Source organism: Onthophagus taurus, chromosome 11 (genome assembly GCF_036711975.1).
Source record: "Onthophagus taurus isolate NC chromosome 11, IU_Otau_3.0, whole genome shotgun sequence".
NCBI classification, from domain to species: Eukaryota; Metazoa; Arthropoda; class Insecta; order Coleoptera; family Scarabaeidae; genus Onthophagus; species Onthophagus taurus.
In genome coordinates this window covers 17,640,995-17,660,122 of record NC_091976.1, presented here as the reverse complement: position 1 = coordinate 17,660,122, position 19,128 = coordinate 17,640,995, and the positions used below count along the sequence as shown (strand labels likewise).

Sequence of the window (19,128 nt, the reverse complement as noted above, 5' to 3'; positions counted from 1 at the left end):
ATTAGAACCAGCTCGATTTTATACACTGCTACACTTAATCAATTTCATTAAGGTTTGTACCTTTTGCCACTAAAGCCAAATTATCTGAATTTGGTATCAAGACTGCTCAACTTCTTAAAATTTTCTCATAATAACGATCCTAACCACGAACCCTAAGGAGATATTTTTCAAATGGAGATATTTCAAAACATGTCATTAAAAGACATCGTCTACTGCTACGTAAAAACAATCAGAGAGTTTTTGCCACGTTCGTAATATTCTTTATTTTCACTTGTAGAAATAGTCTCCTCAACTGCATCACTTAAATTCTCCAAAATTTTGGTATGGTGACCCTCGATAAGCTCATTGTTCGGCGTTCTTATTAAACCCTATACTTGCCGATGGATATAAACTCGTTTATCACTCCAGCTAAGTTTTGAGATCTTTCACAGTCTGTTTTATGCGTTAAACCACAGCTTCTTCCAGAGTATCCAATGTGTTGTCTAACAAAGTCAGGTGCTTGCTATTGCAAATTACTGTAAATTGCTGGTAATTTTTCACTGGTTGTGAAGTGCTCCTTCATCAATCACACCGTCGTCATCAACTTTTCTTTAGTCTCATGATTAACTATTTGCTGCTTAGATCGATACTTTCTGCTTTAGTATAGTACAAATATTAGAATTTCGCCAAATCAACAATGGGTAGCATTCGCTTCATTTTATCAATTCCTTTCTCTCTTTTATTTCCAAGTCATGATGATCAAATATTTTGTAAATGATTGACCCTTTAAAGTGAAACATTTAAGATACTAGTTTAAAATATGGATTGCCAATATATGAGGTGACGTGATATTTATTGCAAACCAGAAATGTTGAGGTAAACTAGCGACATCGATAAAGCTGATTTGTGATGAACTCAACTATTAGGTCTTAATTTAATCTTAAAAATTGGTTGACTGGCGGTTCTTATGTAATAACTCGAGTTGTATCTTTTTAGAGTCTATTTGATGCTTCTAAATTTTTATAAAATTCAATTAAATCTTCTTAATATACTATAATTATTACGTTTATATTAGTTATTTTGTGTTATTTATGTTATATAAGATTCTAAATATGTAAAGCTATTTAAAATGCATCTTAACATATTGATTTTTCCCCATAATTTTGAATACAGGAATTTAAACATAGAAACAAAGAAATAGTAAATATTTTTTGCCAAAGTTCTGTAGTCAGTCGTTTTTGACTTAACTTGATTTTAATTATTTTATTTGAAAACTTAAGGTAACAAATTTTGGTATTATCAAGCCAGAGAAGAGAATTTATTGCAACTGCTTAGCCCATTTTAAAAATCGCAACGAGTCAGATGAAATCTTTGACTCTCAGAGATTCCTCCACTTTACATCTTGATAATATTCGGTTAATTGCTGCCTTTTGATGCACGTAATCTTGGAATTCTGATGGATTCGAATTTGTGCTTAAAAAATTTTAGGGGCGTTAAGGAGTTCATTCAAACCTTAAAGGCGATTTTTTAAATCTTTGCATTTTAATTTTTTTCAATGTTTTATACAATTATTATCTAAATGCTGAATGCACCGACGTATTTAATGATGGTCGATCGTCGAAACTTAAAAAATTACTAAAAACAATAATAATTATTTATTAAAAATGGTATTAAAATAACCCAGCATGCCCTTGAAAAAAAAAATGATAACGTTTGCTGAACAGTAAACATTCCATTAAAACCAACAACTCCCGGTGTTGTAATCTGATAGCAAAGAAAACGCGCAAACGACAAAGTAGTGATTTTAAAACCATCTAAACTAGACTGCTTTTTTTCTTCTTCATGGTCTCGTTCGACAATAACAACAGCAAAAGACAAAGAAAATCCTAAGAACTATAACAAAACGAAGAATTTGAAGACGATTTCTTCTTTTTCCTTTTTTTTATATACCTGAACTAATTGACCTGACCAGGTACGGTTTTTTTCTCTTTCGTTATCAAAAAAAGGAAAAGAAAAATAAAAGAATTTTTTGTTAAGTACGAAGGTGAACAACCCGATTTTTCACGACGTGAGTCACTATTAGTCGGGAGAAATAAATTTGTCTGAACGAGAACGTTAATTTCTTTCATTCTAGATTATCTTGCGAGATTTTATTTTGTGTCCATAAAGAACGGTTTTTCGGCTAGAATTTTTCCTTTGTCAAATTAAAGAAAAGAAAAAAGCTTTTTTACCATCTGTTAAGTCGCAGGTGATGACCGTAACCACCATCACAGGTTGGTTCAACAGGTGAATGGTGTAACTACCACCTTTTGGTTTTCATTTTTCTATGTCTAAGTATTTCTTAGAAGTTAACCCCAAAATTAATGACTTTTTAAATTAATTGTTGTAATTATTGTTACAGGTTTGGATAGGCCACAAACAGCTCGTGAATCGGCGTAAGTATTTTTATTTTTTATATTTGGAAGTCTTAAAAAAAGGGGAAAAAAAGATTTTTATTTTTATTCCGTTAGCAAAGAGAGAAAAAAATCGAATAGAATACCTACCTTCTTATATAAGTTTTATCGGTCCCGGACTTCGTTTTTAACGGGGATAAAAAGGGGGGTACCAACTTGGTTACGTGCACCTTTGGCGGCGGAGTCTTTTCGTAACAGCTGTTAAAGAAAACCAGTTGAATGGCAGCTGCGTACGCCCCAAAAGACACAAGGGACTACTACTACCACTATTACTACTCCTCTAGTACTCTATTCAATTTCTTTTTTTAGATTCTTTTAAAACGAATGTAACCATACAATTTGTCTTCAAGCAAAACGCTGTCAGTAGAATAACCGATAATTCAAATATGACTTCTAGTTTCCTTATAGAGATTATCTAAATTACATTTAGAGTTGCATTCAGTTGATTTAAATTGATCTAAATTAATCTAATTTGATACAATCAACGTGTGATTGTAATTGATGGTGATTTTGATTGTTTTAAAAAAAACGTTATTCTATTTGATGCCATTTTACTATAAGTGTGCTGAGTTCTTAAAATATTTATTTTCCAAAACGTGTGTCCTAATTAAATAGTTTGTGACTTTGATAAGATAATAATGGGTATTGCAGCAATGTCAAGCGAATAATGTTTAAATAATGTTTAAACTAATATTTATGGACGAAAAGAATAATCAAAACTATTCAGCAAATTTTCAAGAGTTGGGAAATATTATTAACTCAATAGTGAAATTATGTAATATTTGATATGTTTGAAGATAAACCTTATCAAGACTTCAGCAATTATCATCGACTTTCAGTCAAAGATTTATCTTGATTTTCTTCACGTCTGTTAGTAATTGTAATGAATGAATAATGCTCCTGCCTCTTCGTAATTATTATGACAGTAGCGTACCTGATCAAGGACTTATATTGCCGAAAGACATGAATGTCTAAAGGCTGAATAAAACCAGTATATACATCGTGAATGAGACTCTGTATAAAAATAGCAAATTCAGAGACGGGAAAGATTGTTATCCTTATTTAGTGGTCATGAATCCTTAAACCGAAGAGTTTTCTAACGATTAGCGGATGCACACTTTATTAAATCGTGATCGACTCTTGCCATAATTGCTATCTTCTCTCCGGACATATTGATGTTAAGATTATTGAATCCGGATACTAAAATGAATAGGTGTCATGACCTCACATGTCAATGAGATTATTATGACGATAATGCATGATTGAGTTAGTTGTCCATTCAAACTCATCTCATCAATCCAACAAAGTCTTCAGCTTATTTTTCCAAGTTTTCGTTTTCTCGATTCTGCATTTGAATCTAAAAATCCACGATTGTGGTATTAAAATTTAAGTGATGTCAATTGTTCTTGTTTCCAAAAAGCACAAACAATGAGTTTTCTTTATTACATTAAGCATTTGCTTCTCCAAGTCTTCAGATGCTTCAGATACAATATTCATAGATTACACAGTTAACTTTAAAACCTCATGACTTTTATTTTGATATCTGCCAACTTTAAGTAAATTTCGTATTTTATGCATACGGTTAAATACGTTATGCTTAAATATAACATTAAGAAATTTGCTATTATTTAAAATCTAGAAATAACACTAATTAAGTTGTTGAATTAAAAGATAGAAAAACTGGTTGAATATTCAACTCAAATTCAAGGTGGAATTTAATTGTTTTGCACTTAATACGTTCGATGGCGTTATGAAAATATTCATTACATTCTTGTTTGATCGAACGAGACTGGCATCAGTAGCAAACGCCTTAAATAGCAACATCACTCTATAAACGAGGTTTCTTGCAGACACTTGATGAATTTTTACGAATTTGATATAGCTTGAGAAGAGTTGTTTTGAATTTTGAAATACTTCTAAATTTTATTCGTTTTTGCTGTAGATTACTAGGTTTTGGTAAATATTTTCGAGGTTTGTTATTTCCCAGAATATTATTAGAAGATTAATGTTATTAACTTTATATTTATTCCAAGCACTAATTTTGTAACTAACATTTTCAATACATTTTGCATAAAATGTTCTGAATTTTTTTGAAAAATAATGTAGAGTACTAGTTTGCACTCCTTAATATACAACAATTGGATAAGTACAGAAATGCCTAATATCAAATTTCAACCTTGACATACATAATTCCTGCATTCCAGACAACTGATCGAGCAACTTTTGCGCGCATCGTTCCAAGCAGATGGGGGTCAGTTAAAACCAAAGTAAACAAGAATAATGATGTTTATGTTTATAAACGGCAAAGGTGAGGTTGGAATTACGAACAAACACTGCAGTAATAAACATTATTACTCCCTCGATTGCTTTCTCGGATTTGAGAGTTTCAAGCAACAAAATAGTAGAGTACTTGAGAGTAGTTCACTTTAAGTTAGATCCGATGTGTCCCAGCAATTATACTTCAATTATTTTTTCGTTTTCTATTATAACTTTATTCGTTTACGCACTTTTTAACCATTCCTATTAAAAATATGTCGTGACATTCTATAATTCATTGATTAATCTTTTATCATTTTTAAATTCAGACTAGTAAAGAAATGGAAAGAACGAAAATAACGATGTTGTGACTTTTGTAACTTTGACTTATAAGATCTATTTTACCTTGATAAATAACATATCAGGTTTAGCAGCCCTATTGTATTAACATATGTCAAGATCTTAACTCCATTTATATCCACAAATCAGAGAATCTGACAGGATTGTCCTTTGGACAGGGGCATTAATAATAAGAGTGAGAACTCAATGAGTTTAATATTTTCATATTGGGTGTTAATAAATTTTGACTCCAACTTCCGCCGATACAAGGAGATTTTGCTATCATTTGGAGTCTGCCTCTCAGGATTCAAAATTTTAAAAAGAGAATCAAGTGGTAGTGTCATTGTCAAGTCTGATGGCATTCACTGAAATATGTCACGTCTAATAAAGCTCTTAGCATACCCGATAATTCTAGATAACTGTCAAAGCCTCTTTCTCTTGTTGTAAATGCAGAGGATATAGTCCAAGATACGTTAATTACGGATGTTGACATGGTATCTATTGCACCAGAAATCGTCAATACACCAATCTTTGCGTGTGTCAAAGTTTATAGATAACCAATATTTGTTGGAGTTTGTATACTACATTACAACTCCATGTTTGGCCATTAGTCTAATCACAATCTCGTAAAGCCAGTATTGTTTTTCAAGGTTTAAACTCAATTCTTACCATAGAGACATCGATAAGACCACATAGATAGCCTTATTCTCCAGAAATCATTCCAAGAGATCAACTTGTTTATACATTCTCTAGATTTCGTTGTCCTTGTGAAAGGTACGATAATTGTATTTGCGGATTGATGGAGAGATTTTCTCCCTCATTAGTCCCTTGACGTATAGATATATTTTAACCATAATGACAATATTATCATCACATTATTAGTAGCTTGCACAATTTTAATCATATCGTCAACCAATAAGAACCAGATAAGTCGGTTAGTACCACATTTTGTGGGCAACCACCCATTGGCTTGAAACATATCACCTCAACACAAAGTGAACTGACAACAACTAAGCTCTGACCAATTTATTAAAAGTTACTCTTTCTGAACATTGTGGTATCGATCCCAAGAGATTGTATAGAGCTAGTTCAGTTAACTTTTCTTTTTAGTAGGCATTTTGATTAAGGGACTATTCCATGGACAGTTCTATGACTTTGTTCACCAATGTTTCTGCATGATATACTATGGATATGCTATTCCAGTACCTTCTCGAGTATTGGCAATGGGGACAGTACGTCTAATTTTAAGCATATAATGTTTTATATAGTGTTTTCTCTTGTTATAATGTATGTGGGCGTATATATTTCATCCTCTCCACGCCATTCGAAAAGTTTGAGCCAATCAATCATCTTGTCAATGGTTAAGCAAATTCATCGTGCGATAAATGTCTGTTAGACCGTTATCTCCCAGTATCACTCCAACGTTGCTTAAGAGAGTCCAAAGGAAGTGCTGGATCTTAAGCGAGAATCATGAAGATACTAGGATTGCTAAGTTTGTCTTTTTTCCCTTCACAGAATTTCTTTCAAAAATCTTTCGCCGTGCTTGATTTACGTCAGCTCACAAATCACTTAAGAATTGAATATGTTTAGTTCAGGAAATCTAACAGTTCAATAAAAATCCTCCACGAGGATATTTTTGTGGTCAGTAAAATTGAGCTGAATGTTAGGTGTACTCTATTTTTGAATTTTTGCCATTGGTTCGGCGGTTACGTTGTTAACACTAAGATCTTTATCGAGAAAAATAAGATGCAGTAATAAGGAATCTTGGACAAGAAGTTGAGCTACGAAAATTAAACGAGAGTTAAGACTCGATTTGAAAGAAATGAGTCATCCTATGGAACCATCATTATTGCCAGTAAGTTCGCAGTGATAGAAGATCTTGTCGATACAGATGTTTTGTTATGGCTTTTTTGACCATATTGCTAAATCGTGGGAGACGGTTGACGTGAGCCGGCATTATGGTGATGTAGGTTGTAATAGAAAGAATGAAAACCTTAAATGCATAAATTGGAAGTTAAGCAGGAAAGAAGTTTACAATCAATCTGAAGCTTGTAGCGTGCGCTGTAAAGAGAAGTTCAGTTCTTCTTAGTATAGAGTCTCGTTCGTCTATGGGTAAAGGTCTGTGAGACGTTGTCTTTAGTTTCTGTCAAGTATAGAAAGATGTGTCGTGGATAGTTAACGTGGACGTTAGATAACATGTTCGTCAAGCTTCGATGATTAATTAGATAATAGTAAAACACTTCGCTCAGCACATCTAAAGATATTCAGCACAGCCAATAAGGTCATTGACATTTAACCATTAATTGACTAAATTTAGCTGTCCAATTAAGAGTAGCTTAATTGGGGCGAATTCCCTTGAATACAGTAATCAAATGAAGCAAGTACAAGCGATCCGTGAATTTGTATATTCAATATTAATCAATTTGCGCATAAAGGTATTGTGTGTGAGGGTGAGGCTTAGATGGGCTAACTTCCTTTAAATACATTTATGAGGTTCAACTGTCCATTGTAGGTAGATTGTTACAGATAAAACCCATTTATATTCCAAATTGTTGCATTAACAATCCAACCTAACACCAATGAAACGTTAGTATTTGAGTTATAAAACTAATTGATTTATTGTAGTTAAAGTAGTCAATGAAAAAAAAATTTAATTAAGACGTTGTTTGAAGGTAACGCTACTGTTGGATTGTTGTTGAGCAATGTTAGCATAAATTGAGGCAAACTGACATTTTAGCATGCGACCCCATTTATTATTGAAAGCACCTAATCTAACGTCAGTCAACCCAACCCTTTCATACTGAAACGGAAAGGAGTCATGTTTAACAACATGGAGTATATAGACCGAACAGAACAAAAATTGATTATCAAAGGAATTAAAAATTGACCTCAAGATATAAATAAAGTCTTGATGAAAATATTTATTCTAATAATAAATATTTAAGTGTTTGATTATTATCATCTTAATTTAAACGATAAACTCTGCATAATTATTTTAATTAAAAAGAAAAATCTAATCTTGTCTTCATCTCGTCATCTCTCAACATCTTAAACTCTTAACAAAACCCTTTTAAATTTCAATATTTAAATTAGATTATCATCAAGATCGGTAGGAAACCTCGTTGGAGTGGTTGTAGAGAGCACTTAATTGAAAAGAACCCCACCGATAATTAACGAGTTCGAGCTTTTTTTTCCTTGCTTTCCTTTTTTTTTGTTGTAACAGCGATTTTTGAATATTAATCCGAATAATTACTACTTTCAAACATCTTAAGATGTTTAAACAGCTTTAAGTTTTTGTTTATTTAACAAATGATCTTAAGATGTTCTCAACTTAAGTGGAGTGGACCACCCAAGAAAAAAACGTTTCGAATCGTTCATAGGACCAATTTCTCGCCTACATTTTTTTGTGTTGATGTTTATAATAGTTGATGGTTAAAGTGTGGTTAAACAAAAATACGAAGAAGTAAACTTGTGGCGTACGTGACGCCGGTCAAGGAAATACATAACTTAACGGTATCCCCACATTTCTCTTTGTTACCAACGAGACATCATACAGCAAACGACCGCTTATTAAAGTTTCCCCTCACGTTCACGTCGAAAATCGTGATGTGGTTACGTATTGTATGTGAAACATAGAGGATGTTTCAGTTTTTTCTTTCATTTCACCCTTATTTCAAAAAAATTTTTTGTTAAATTAAGTATCTAAGTTAAAGATTTTCAAACCCAATTCAAGGTTTGTTATTTTAAGATCACTTTCAACCTTCCCCCATTTGAGGTTGGATATAGAACCTTCTCGAAAATGGGAAGAAGGGAAAAGGTAGAGAACGATTTCTACCCTCACAAAGATTTTTATCTAATCCGTGACGAGACTGTGTAACATCTCGATTATTACTGCCACGATGATATTCGATTTCTTTCCAATAACTTTTCAAATCACTTTCTTTTTAACTTTGTATGTAAATAGTAATATATGGATGTTTTCAAAGTTTTTTTAGGTAAAAAAGGATGTTGTAATATCGATTATGTAAACATATTTCTTTATTCAAGCAACTGTGTATCAGGTGGTCAAAAATTGACTCAAAATTATATTCTGTTTTATTAAGGTACAAAATGTACAAGTTGTTATTGAAATTGCGTCATATTGTATATGTATTTTTGTTCGTGTGTTGTAAATAAGTATGTAGGTAAGCTAAATAAGCCGAAATTACGTAGTAGTAGCACCCAAACGGGTTCAATTTTCTTCGTAACAATGAAGATTGTTATAATTATTTCACTTTGTTCGTTGTCTGTATTCTGTTACTTTCTACTCCCTTTTCTTAACAATCCCCTTTTGGGGAGCTTTTTTTAAACGGTAATGATCTTGTTTTAAGTATTAGGAAGAGTAGAGAAGTAGAAAGAAGAAGGAGGAGGGTTTCGAAACGAAATGAAATGAAACGAACACGCGTGCTGGATTATTAATAGACTTGGCTGCGTACTTTATCGATTTATTTGTTTTCCGTAGGGGTTTGCAGAGCGACCTCGAGATATCGGATAGCGATGATGAGCAGAAGAGGAGGGGTATTCTTCATCCGCACAAACCTATTATAAGGTATGTATCAATAATTTACATTTTAAATTGGTTTAAAAGAAACTTTTTATTGAAATTTATTCCTTTACAATTAAAGATCAATCAATCTCAAATCACAACTCAACCTAATAATTCCCTCCTATTTTTAATCCTATCTATTTCTAGAGACATTACCGAAGAGACTTCTGTTAAATTTCCTGGTTTAAAACTTCCAAGATCTTTTTATCTGGAACGTGTTTTATTTTTATTTAACTTATTTTATTTTATTTCTTTTCTTTTTTTTCAAAATTGCTCCCGTTTCAATTTTAAACCATACATTCTCTATTTTCCTATCAACGACCTCAACGTCTTAAACCACATTCGTTTTCACTTTCCAATATGTAGATCATCTGGTGATGGTCATTTTAAGGCAGAAAAATCTGTCCACTTTCACCCATTTCTGATTTCAAATTTCTTAAAATCAACACTTTTTTTTATGGAAAACAAAAAATTGAGACATTAAAGTATGTAGGATAAAAAAAATCTAAAAGTCATTAGAACATAACGTTCTTAAGTTATATTAAAAGTTAGAATTGTCTAAACTCCTTGAAAGTTCTTTGAAGGTTTTAACACTCGATAGGTGAAGTGATAGCGAGCGGAAGTGATTTCGGAATGTTGTCTATTTGTAGTTGAAGTGATGAATGGTCCCACAAACTTATAGGTTTCTAAGCCGCTCTCCGAAGTGATTTGTTAAGTATTTATTGGTCCATACTCATTCATACATTCCATTCAGTTTTATGCAATCTTATTACAATAAGTCACCCCACACAAGTATATTGAGGAAAACTTACTAACAACGCAAACATCCTGGCTTTTTTCATGGAGGAGAGAAAATTAATAAAGGAGAAGAACTCCGTAAAATAAAGAACGAGAGTCTACGCCACAAAAGAATATACAAAATCAGCTGGAGAAATTAGTTAAAAAAATGCTAGCAACTTTTGAAGAAGGTGATATGGATGGAAACCCGCTTCAACAATCTTTGACAAAGATATTTAAAAGAGAGACAATATGTCCCTGCAGAAAATCCAGAAGTATTTCAAATTACGATGGAAGATTAGGAGAAGAATCGAGAATTTTTTTTTAATTTATTTATTGACGCATAATATAAGTACATCCATAATATTAACAAAAGAAAATTTGTATACATAAAAAACGAAAAATGTGCGCCAAATGGAGATACCTCAGAACAGTGAAGAACACTGATCTGTTCTTCTTAAATCTATCAACTAATGGTAAGAAATAATAAAGTTAAGGCAAAAGGAAAAGAAACGGCATCACGAAAAACTAGCAGTCATAACATGGTGTAGTGTTGGAGTCTCGGAGAGAAAAAGAAAAATCTTTTTTACGTATATTAACGTTGTCAACGTCAGTTCGGAAACGAATTCTTTCATACAAGTACTGTGGTACCCTCTTATCCAGCACACGATGGTAGAACAAGTGCATACAACCTACGACGTGCAGCCATACGTAGCCAAACGATATCCTCATAAACATGAGATATTCGATCGCGATTTCTCAAACCACAAATTGATCTAATGCAAGAGTTTTGTAGCTTCTGGATACGGTATTTGTCACGACCGTCAAGACAAGGTCCGTAAAAGACATCACAATAATTAAGATTAAACAAGACAAGTGTTTCGCAGAGCAATATTTTTATTCGTTTATTAAGTAAGAAATAATACTTACTTAACGGGGTTAATAACTAAATTATGCTTTTCTGAAAGGCTAACTAGAGCATCCAGGTCCTCCTTAATATGTATTTGCACAGCAGCAATATCTTTTTCATTGAAAGATGAATATATCTGAGTGTCATCAGCATAAGCATGATACTTACAATGACGTAGACAGTCATATAACCGGCATGTATACGCCGTATACAAACTGCAACCCAATACAGAACCCTGAGGTACACCGGATATAACTTGAGTGGGTCTAGATCTATTTCCATGTATCATGACACTTTGTGACGTACCCCCCAGATAGTCAGCGAACAACGATATCGCACCACACCCAAGACCCATGTAGTGCAAAATACTCAACAACAATGAATGATTGATAGTATCAAAGGCCTTGGAGTAGTTCAACATAACAAGCGCCGACATACTCCCCTGAATATCACTGACAACAAGTCGTCAGTGATATTCAAAAGCGCTCCACAGCAGCCATGATGAGGTCTAAACCCAGATTGGAATTTAGGTAAAATGTTACACGCATTCAGATGACATCTAAGGTGTTTCGCTAACATTTTTTCAAATGAGCTGAAAATGAAAAAACCATCCATCTATAAATACACATAGTTTTATTTCAATTATATTTTTTCAAATGGCTTCGAAAATACCGGCAAAATACTAATCGGTCTTAAATCCGACACCGCATTAGGATTACTTGGTTTAGCGATAGGTAAAATGATCGACTCTTTCCAGCAAGATGGAAAAACATGTTCAGTTATACAAAAAATAAAAATGTGTCTGATGAAATGTATGATCAAAGGAGAACATATGTTTATCATAGATATAGAAAGCTGGTCATCTCCCTGAGCATTGGAAGAAATAGCGCTTAAGGCATCTCCTACCTCCTCCTCAGTCACCGTAGTAAATTCAAACACATCCACAGAATCTTCAACATTGTTACTATAAAAATTTAAAAGGTCTACATCTGGCAATCGGTCACTTTGTACTGAACAAAAATAGTTGTTGATTTCATCAGCATCAGAAAGTGAAAGAGGAATCTCTCTACTTTTGTTATAATGGACACCGCACTTCTTTAAACTTGACCATGATTGTTTTTTATTTTTACTCCTTGCTGAGAACTCTACATAAGCTCTTTTCTCTCTTTTTATTGCACCTGTAGTATAATTACGCGACATTTTCTAATAGTCCCAGTCATGTAAACTGTTTGTGAGTTTAAATTTATGAAGTGCTTTGTCCCTTAAATCCATCAAAAGTTTCACATTATGTGTTAGCCAAGATTAAATTCAGTTTGGCATCAATATCATTGAAATCAAAGATGGAGTGCCACTGAACTTCTCTTAAATCGGACATAAACAATTCTTTATCAATGTTGCTAAAAGTGCGGAAAGTTCTTGCGACGAGAGGAGGGAGGAAATTTGTCAAAGCAATTGTACAAAAAACGAGATGATCATCAGAAATGTCATAAACCGCCACCGCACCAGAAGCCACAAAATCAATTAGCGTACTTGTACGAAGGTTAATTCTAGTGGGCTCATCAATATATTGCTTTAAACTAAATACTTCCAACAGTGCACAAAAATTACAATAAACAGCACTTGCAGAGTTAAATGCATCTATGGTAAAGTCCCCCAAGCAAAATATCACGTCATTAGACAGCATAATCAAAGAAAGTGCATTTTCAAACCTATCCAAAAAACCATTAACATTGTTATGAGGTCTGTACATAGCTGCAACTTTTTAATATAAAACCCCACACCACCACATCTCGTTCGTTTAGGAACGTGATAAAAAGTGTAACCTCCGATAGCTAAAAAATCAACATCGACATGCTGATCCAGCCATGTTTCCGAAACTCCAACCACATCATAACCATGTAAAAGAATGCTTAAATTTATCGAAATGCGAAAAAATTGACCTAACATTTAAATGTGCAATTGTAAAATTCATTCAAAATTACAATAATTATACAAAAATAATAGTACACGACGACTGCCGAGATTTTGTGAAAGTAATATAAATCTATTGTTTTCTCATGAATTATGTCGTAGTCTGGCAGTCAATATGTCAATTTATCGTGAAGACCAACAAGACAGAAATAAATATAAATATATCAAAAAACAAGACAATAAATCATAACAATATAAACAAAAAGAATAATAAAAACAAGGATACAAAAAAAAAATTTCTCTGCCAACATACACAAAACAGAAAAGGTAGAGTCCTATTTTACATTTTTAATCTTACTTCTAAAGTTCACATCAACATCACCAATATCCATCATAGATCCAATATGAATTATAGTATTGTTCTTCTCTAAGAACTTCTCTTCGACCATATTTCTCTTTAGCCATCATCAACAACTCGTAACTTTCCCTGGTTAGATCTTCATTGATTATAGCTTGAGAGCCCTTTAGTAACAGCTTGTAACCACCAACACGATGACATCTGTCGATAGATGTAGAAGGAAGGTCAACATTTAATTTTTCCTTACAAATCTGCAAGATATTTTCTTCAACATTTTCATTATTATTTTCAGGAATTCCATATATACGTAAATTATTGCGGCATATATATTGCTCAAGTTGCACTACTTTTTTCTTGAGAGACCAATTTTCGTCTTCAAGTCTAAGTTTATGAAAAATGCCAGGAAAAACAGCATTCTAAAACAAAAAATTCTTCCAGAAAATACAATATTGTAAACCACGAAGATAGTTGAATGTAATGAAATGGAATTCATGTCCAAATTCGTGGAAATTTAGGAAACTGCGATTGAATTTAGATTAAGGGAACTTAGAAGCAGGTTGCGAGTCAATTTAGCATATTGAAACATGCCCAAAAGATGACCAACCAACAACGGGGATTATGTTCATCATCACGTTTAGTAATTGATTTGAGTTAATAATTTAAGTTACTCATGGACTTTTTTTGACCAACCCTCTCGTTAGGCTTCTATCATTGCTTACTGCAGAAAGAAGTTAATTTGCAGCTTCAAGATTGATGATTTTTTATAATATTGAGTTTACTGTTGGCAGTAGGAAGAGTTCTCACTTCTAACAAGATTTTGGGCTTTTCTGTAATAAGTAGTTTATTGAAATCCCAAAATTGACTTGGATTGACAGAAACAACATACCCAAGCTATTGCATGGTTGTTCTAAAAAAAAATGTGGTGATTAAATCATGTTTGTTGAACAATTAATCACCTTATTAGAAAAAAGTTACAATCCTGGAAAACCTCCCTAAGAGTTTGGAGATGCTGCATCGTTTTCTTCAAAAGAATTATTATAAGTCATTACAAGTTTTGAACCATAAGAATGTTGATTAGATTCATATCGGGCTTATTCTAGCAAAAGAAATGCAAGCTTTTAATAAATATTTTGTTTAATTAGCTATACTCACAAAACGATTTAGTGAGGTGGTCTTCACGGAGAAAACAACAAATTATAAACCTATTTTAACACAATAAAGTTATGCCAGCATTTTAATTTGAAAAACACTCTTGTTTCTTAGTAGTTATTTACTAAATGTGGTATTTGTTTCAGCAACAAGTATCTATCTTGTATAAATATTTTTTGGAAATTGTATTGAGGTTTTTGGTCAAAGCTGCTCAAGAGTTCTTTTCTAGAAACATTCATCCAAAGATATAGGTGTGGTGATCTTTCAGCTGAAGATATTTGAAATATTGTAATTTTGTACAGCGTTTCAAAAAAATCAGATTTGTAACAAAATCAGCTTTTCAGTTAATAAGAATAGGCTATCGCCTCCTTCTCAAGTTATGACTTTATTTACACATCTTATCATATCTTGTCTAGACAAGGTCCAGGATATTTTTTTTTCATTTTTTAATTAAAACTTATTTATAGTTTTATACTATCAGAACTTCCCGTATATTTCCTATTGCGTTTAAAATATCATTGAAAAATGGTTTTCCATTTCCTTTGAATACTTATTCGACGGTGTGATGCAAGATGGATTTTATAACCATTACATTATCAAGTACTGAAACAGTGTGGATTTAAGAAATCAAAAAAGCTTCTTGTATTTTACCATCTTCCACCTAGTAAACTAAGAATTCACATTTTCTACATCTATCCTTCATCACCTATTATGCAGCATTCGAAATCTTATGTTGTGGATATCGCAGGAACTCTGTTTCTCGGCATAATAAGGTATGGTCTGTATTCAGATGCAGAATAACATAAAAACAACAGCCAAATTAATAAATAAAGTTACAAACGGAGTTAGTAATTAAAATTTTATAATATAATAATTATTATATGTTAAACCAAGTACTTTAATTTCTTATTTTTTTTATTACAGAATGTTATCACCAATTGCACAAACACCAGCTCCTCATTCTTCATCCAGTATGCACCAAGACATACCTGATCCACAAGAAGTTCGTTCTCCTCAAGGAACATCAAGTGGTTCGGATTCGTCGGGTTCGGATAGCGATTCGAGTAGTGATGATTCTTTGGATGAAGTGGCGCCGTCCCTAAAACACTCGCCTCCCCCACCTGAACCAAAAGTTGAAGAGGAAAAGGAGGGTCGGTACACGTGGAATTTAAGCTCTTATTTACCACAACCAAACAACCCTCAACTTGGCCGAAGAACGGGGCAAAGTCCAAATCAACCGAGTCCAAATAATGCTGAATCGGATGATGAAGAAATGGTTAAAAATTTAGATATAAAAGAGGTGATAAATGAAGTGAGGACGGTACCGTTATTGGCTAATTTATCCGATACGGATGAAAGTGATAAATTAAGTAATAATAATAATGTTAATAGTGGGAATGTTAAAAAGAAAAGTGGTTTGGTGGTGTTAAGTGATAATAGTGACAGTGAAAATGATACGGGGAGGACACCGAAGGTAAAACCGTCGAATCGAGCGACGGTTAGGGCTAAATTGATCGATAGTGATTCCTCAGAAAAAGAGGAAGTGATTGATAAAGAAGCTGAAGTACGGACTAGTACTGTTCAGTTACCGAAAAATAATAACGCGGTTGAATCTTCACCAAGTAAAAAACAACGAGGTAGACCGAAAAAGAACGTAGATAACAATGTTGTGGGTAGTAAACCGAAAAGAGGGCGACCCCCTAAAACACCTGCTGATTTAAGCGGATCTGAAAAGAAGAGAGGAAGACCACCATCAAAACCAAAACCACCTCTATCTCCATACAGTTCCGACGACGATGATAACAGCAATAAACCACCAAATCAAGTGTTTGGAAAACCTCATCCTGGGAGAAGAAGAAGGAAAGATTCTAGAGGTATATCAAACAGTTCATCGGATGAAAGTTATTATCACAATAAAAAAGAATCCTCAAGAAAAACGCAAAAATCCTCAAATTATTCCGATAGCGATGAAGAGGTTGAAAATCGTAATCGGGCGCCTTTAAAAGAAAATCAATCGTTACGAAATCAAAAACATATAGAATCTCAAAAGAAGAAACGTTCGGTACCTAAAAAACCACCGAAAAGTGATGCGATTGTAAAAACATCGGATTCGGATAGCGATTCGGATGTAACCAATAAATCGTTACCGAAAAAATTACCACCTCAGCGAAGTAACCGTACGATAAGTTCGAGTAGTGATAGCGATGACTCAAGAAGAAGTGATTCTTCAGATCGTGAACGAAAAAATATTAAATTAGACATCGATTCAAACACAGTTCAAGATAAAAAGAAAAGTGATACGATAAGAAAACTCTTTCAACCGCCGAAAGGTGGTGGAAAAGGTGGCGGGAAAGGTGGTAAAGGTGGAAAAGGCGGTAAAGGAGGTGTTGAGGTGATAATCAAAGATGAAACGTACCAAAGGAGCAGTTCGTCGGTTGAAGACGAAATTGTCCCAATTAGGACCAATAATAATAATAACAATTCTACAGAAACTAAAACGACCACAAAGACTGAGTTACCAGAAAAATCAAAAACATTAATTAAACGATTACCCGTACGCATCGAATTGAGCCGTTTAAGCAACTTAACCAAACAATTAATTAATAAGAAAAAATCTGAAGAATTAAGAAAATGGTCTTCGTTATCAAACACCAGGCAACAGCAGCCGCAACAACAACATCAACAACAAAATCAATCCAACCAAAATAATAACTCCAATAATAATAGCAACAACACCACCTTTGAGTTACCGAACGATAATAATTCTAATAATTCAAGACAATCGAGTACCTTAATTCAAAGTGATTGTGATCGACGGACTAAAAATTTAAATGAAAATACAAATGATAAATTTAAAAAAATCCCATTGGCGACGAAACCTCCCGTTTATAATAATAAAATCAACGAGAATAGTGATGTTGAATCGACGAAAAAGTCGTCGTCGTGGAAGATGGATTTGCTAGAACCGATGGACCAAAAAATCAAAAAACGTAAACGGCACAATAGTAGTAGCTCATCGCTATCGACGACGAGCAATTTATCGCACAATAGTAGTGGGAGACGAAGAGATAAAGTCGATCATAAAAGTAAACGAAGAAAAGAGGAATGTATTAGTAGATCTCAGGATACATATCATCAAATCGGCAACGCTCCTTCGTCAAACCACGAAATGGAAGAGTACAAAATGAATATTCACGATTTGGGTGGCGATAGTCATGAGGAAAGGAATTGGCCACATCGATCTAGGGGGGAATATAATCCTTATTTTGAACCGCCAGACGAGGAAGATTCAGATAGGTAAATCAAAAAAATTCAAAAAAGGGATTGTTTCAAAAATAGACAATTTTAATTTAATTTTAGGGATAAAGATCGATTTTTAAATGAAGCTAAAAGATTGAAACATCTCGCTGATAGTGAAGCGGATGCTATACAACAATGTATGTTGTATTTAGAAGCAATACTTTACTTTATTCTAACCGGAAACGCCATGGAACAAGAAGCCCAATCGGACACCGCTGCCTTTACAATGTACAAAGATACCCTTAATTTAATTAAGTAAGTTTGTGGTTAAATTAAAAAAGGGAGTTATTAAAGCAATTTTTTTAAAGGTATATATCATCAAAATTTAAGAACCAACAAAATCCGTCGTTGACTGGGACCAAATTAGTTGCTTTAAGGTAAGCTTTTTTGTTAATTTGTAATCATAAAAAATATAATAAAATTAATTAAATTTTTTTATCATTTATTTTTAATTTTTCATTATTTTTTTTTTCTTATTTTTTTATTTTTAGTTTACGGTGCCAAGCACTGTTATACTACAAACTATACAAAATACGTGCTCAGGACGTAAAAGAAACTGAACGTCAAATATGGGAATTCCTGCAGAAGGTAAAACGCGACTCTAACCCTTTCTACACGATCTCAATGTCGAATACTGTGTGCCACCAGAACTCCGGGGCATTGGTGCACGCAGATGCGGCTTCCGTTGCTGTTCCTTCATCGACTGGCGGCGGTGGCCACGGTGGCGGTCAAGGGACGCCTTCACCTCTTTCACCGACGCCGTCACCGGCGAGCAGCATAGGAAGTGTCGGGGGTAGCAGTCAATCCTCCGGATATAGCAGCGGGGAATTAGCGGGTCCGCCGCGGCATCATCACCATCCTGTGGTCGCTCCTGTACCACCTCAACAAGGAGGTGTTGGTCCACAACAACCCACTGTGGGACCACCACAACCAGCCCCAACGCCTTGTGTGCTAGTTCCTTTACCTATTTATACGTTGATTCAAAAACAAACGCAGAATATTTCGTATTTTATTAATTATCAAGATTTATGGGAACAGGCTGAAGAACTTACTAAAAAACATCATTTAGGTAATATTTTTTTTAATTATTTAATTTACATCAACATAAATA

General features: G+C 33.6%; 1 protein-coding gene across 6 annotated transcripts in view; it reads left to right on the top strand.

Moving 5' to 3' along the window:
• LOC111424168 (AF4/FMR2 family member lilliputian) overlaps positions 1 to 19,128 on the top strand; it is a 219,508-nt gene that overhangs the window by 192,288 nt on the left and 8,092 nt on the right. For 5 of the 6 annotated variants that reach the window (XM_071200624.1, XM_023057609.2, XM_023057610.2 and 2 more), the window contains 6 exons: positions 2,381 to 2,414; positions 9,529 to 9,615; positions 15,642 to 18,014; positions 18,078 to 18,272; positions 18,326 to 18,394; positions 18,509 to 19,086. In XM_071200624.1, coding sequence (XP_071056725.1) covers positions 2,381 to 2,414; positions 9,529 to 9,615; positions 15,642 to 18,014; positions 18,078 to 18,272; positions 18,326 to 18,394; positions 18,509 to 19,086 — 3,336 coding nt within the window. The remainder of the gene's footprint in view (positions 1 to 2,380; positions 2,415 to 9,528; positions 9,616 to 15,641; positions 18,015 to 18,077; positions 18,273 to 18,325; positions 18,395 to 18,508; positions 19,087 to 19,128) is intronic. The other variant, XM_023057612.2, reaches the window with a different exon arrangement.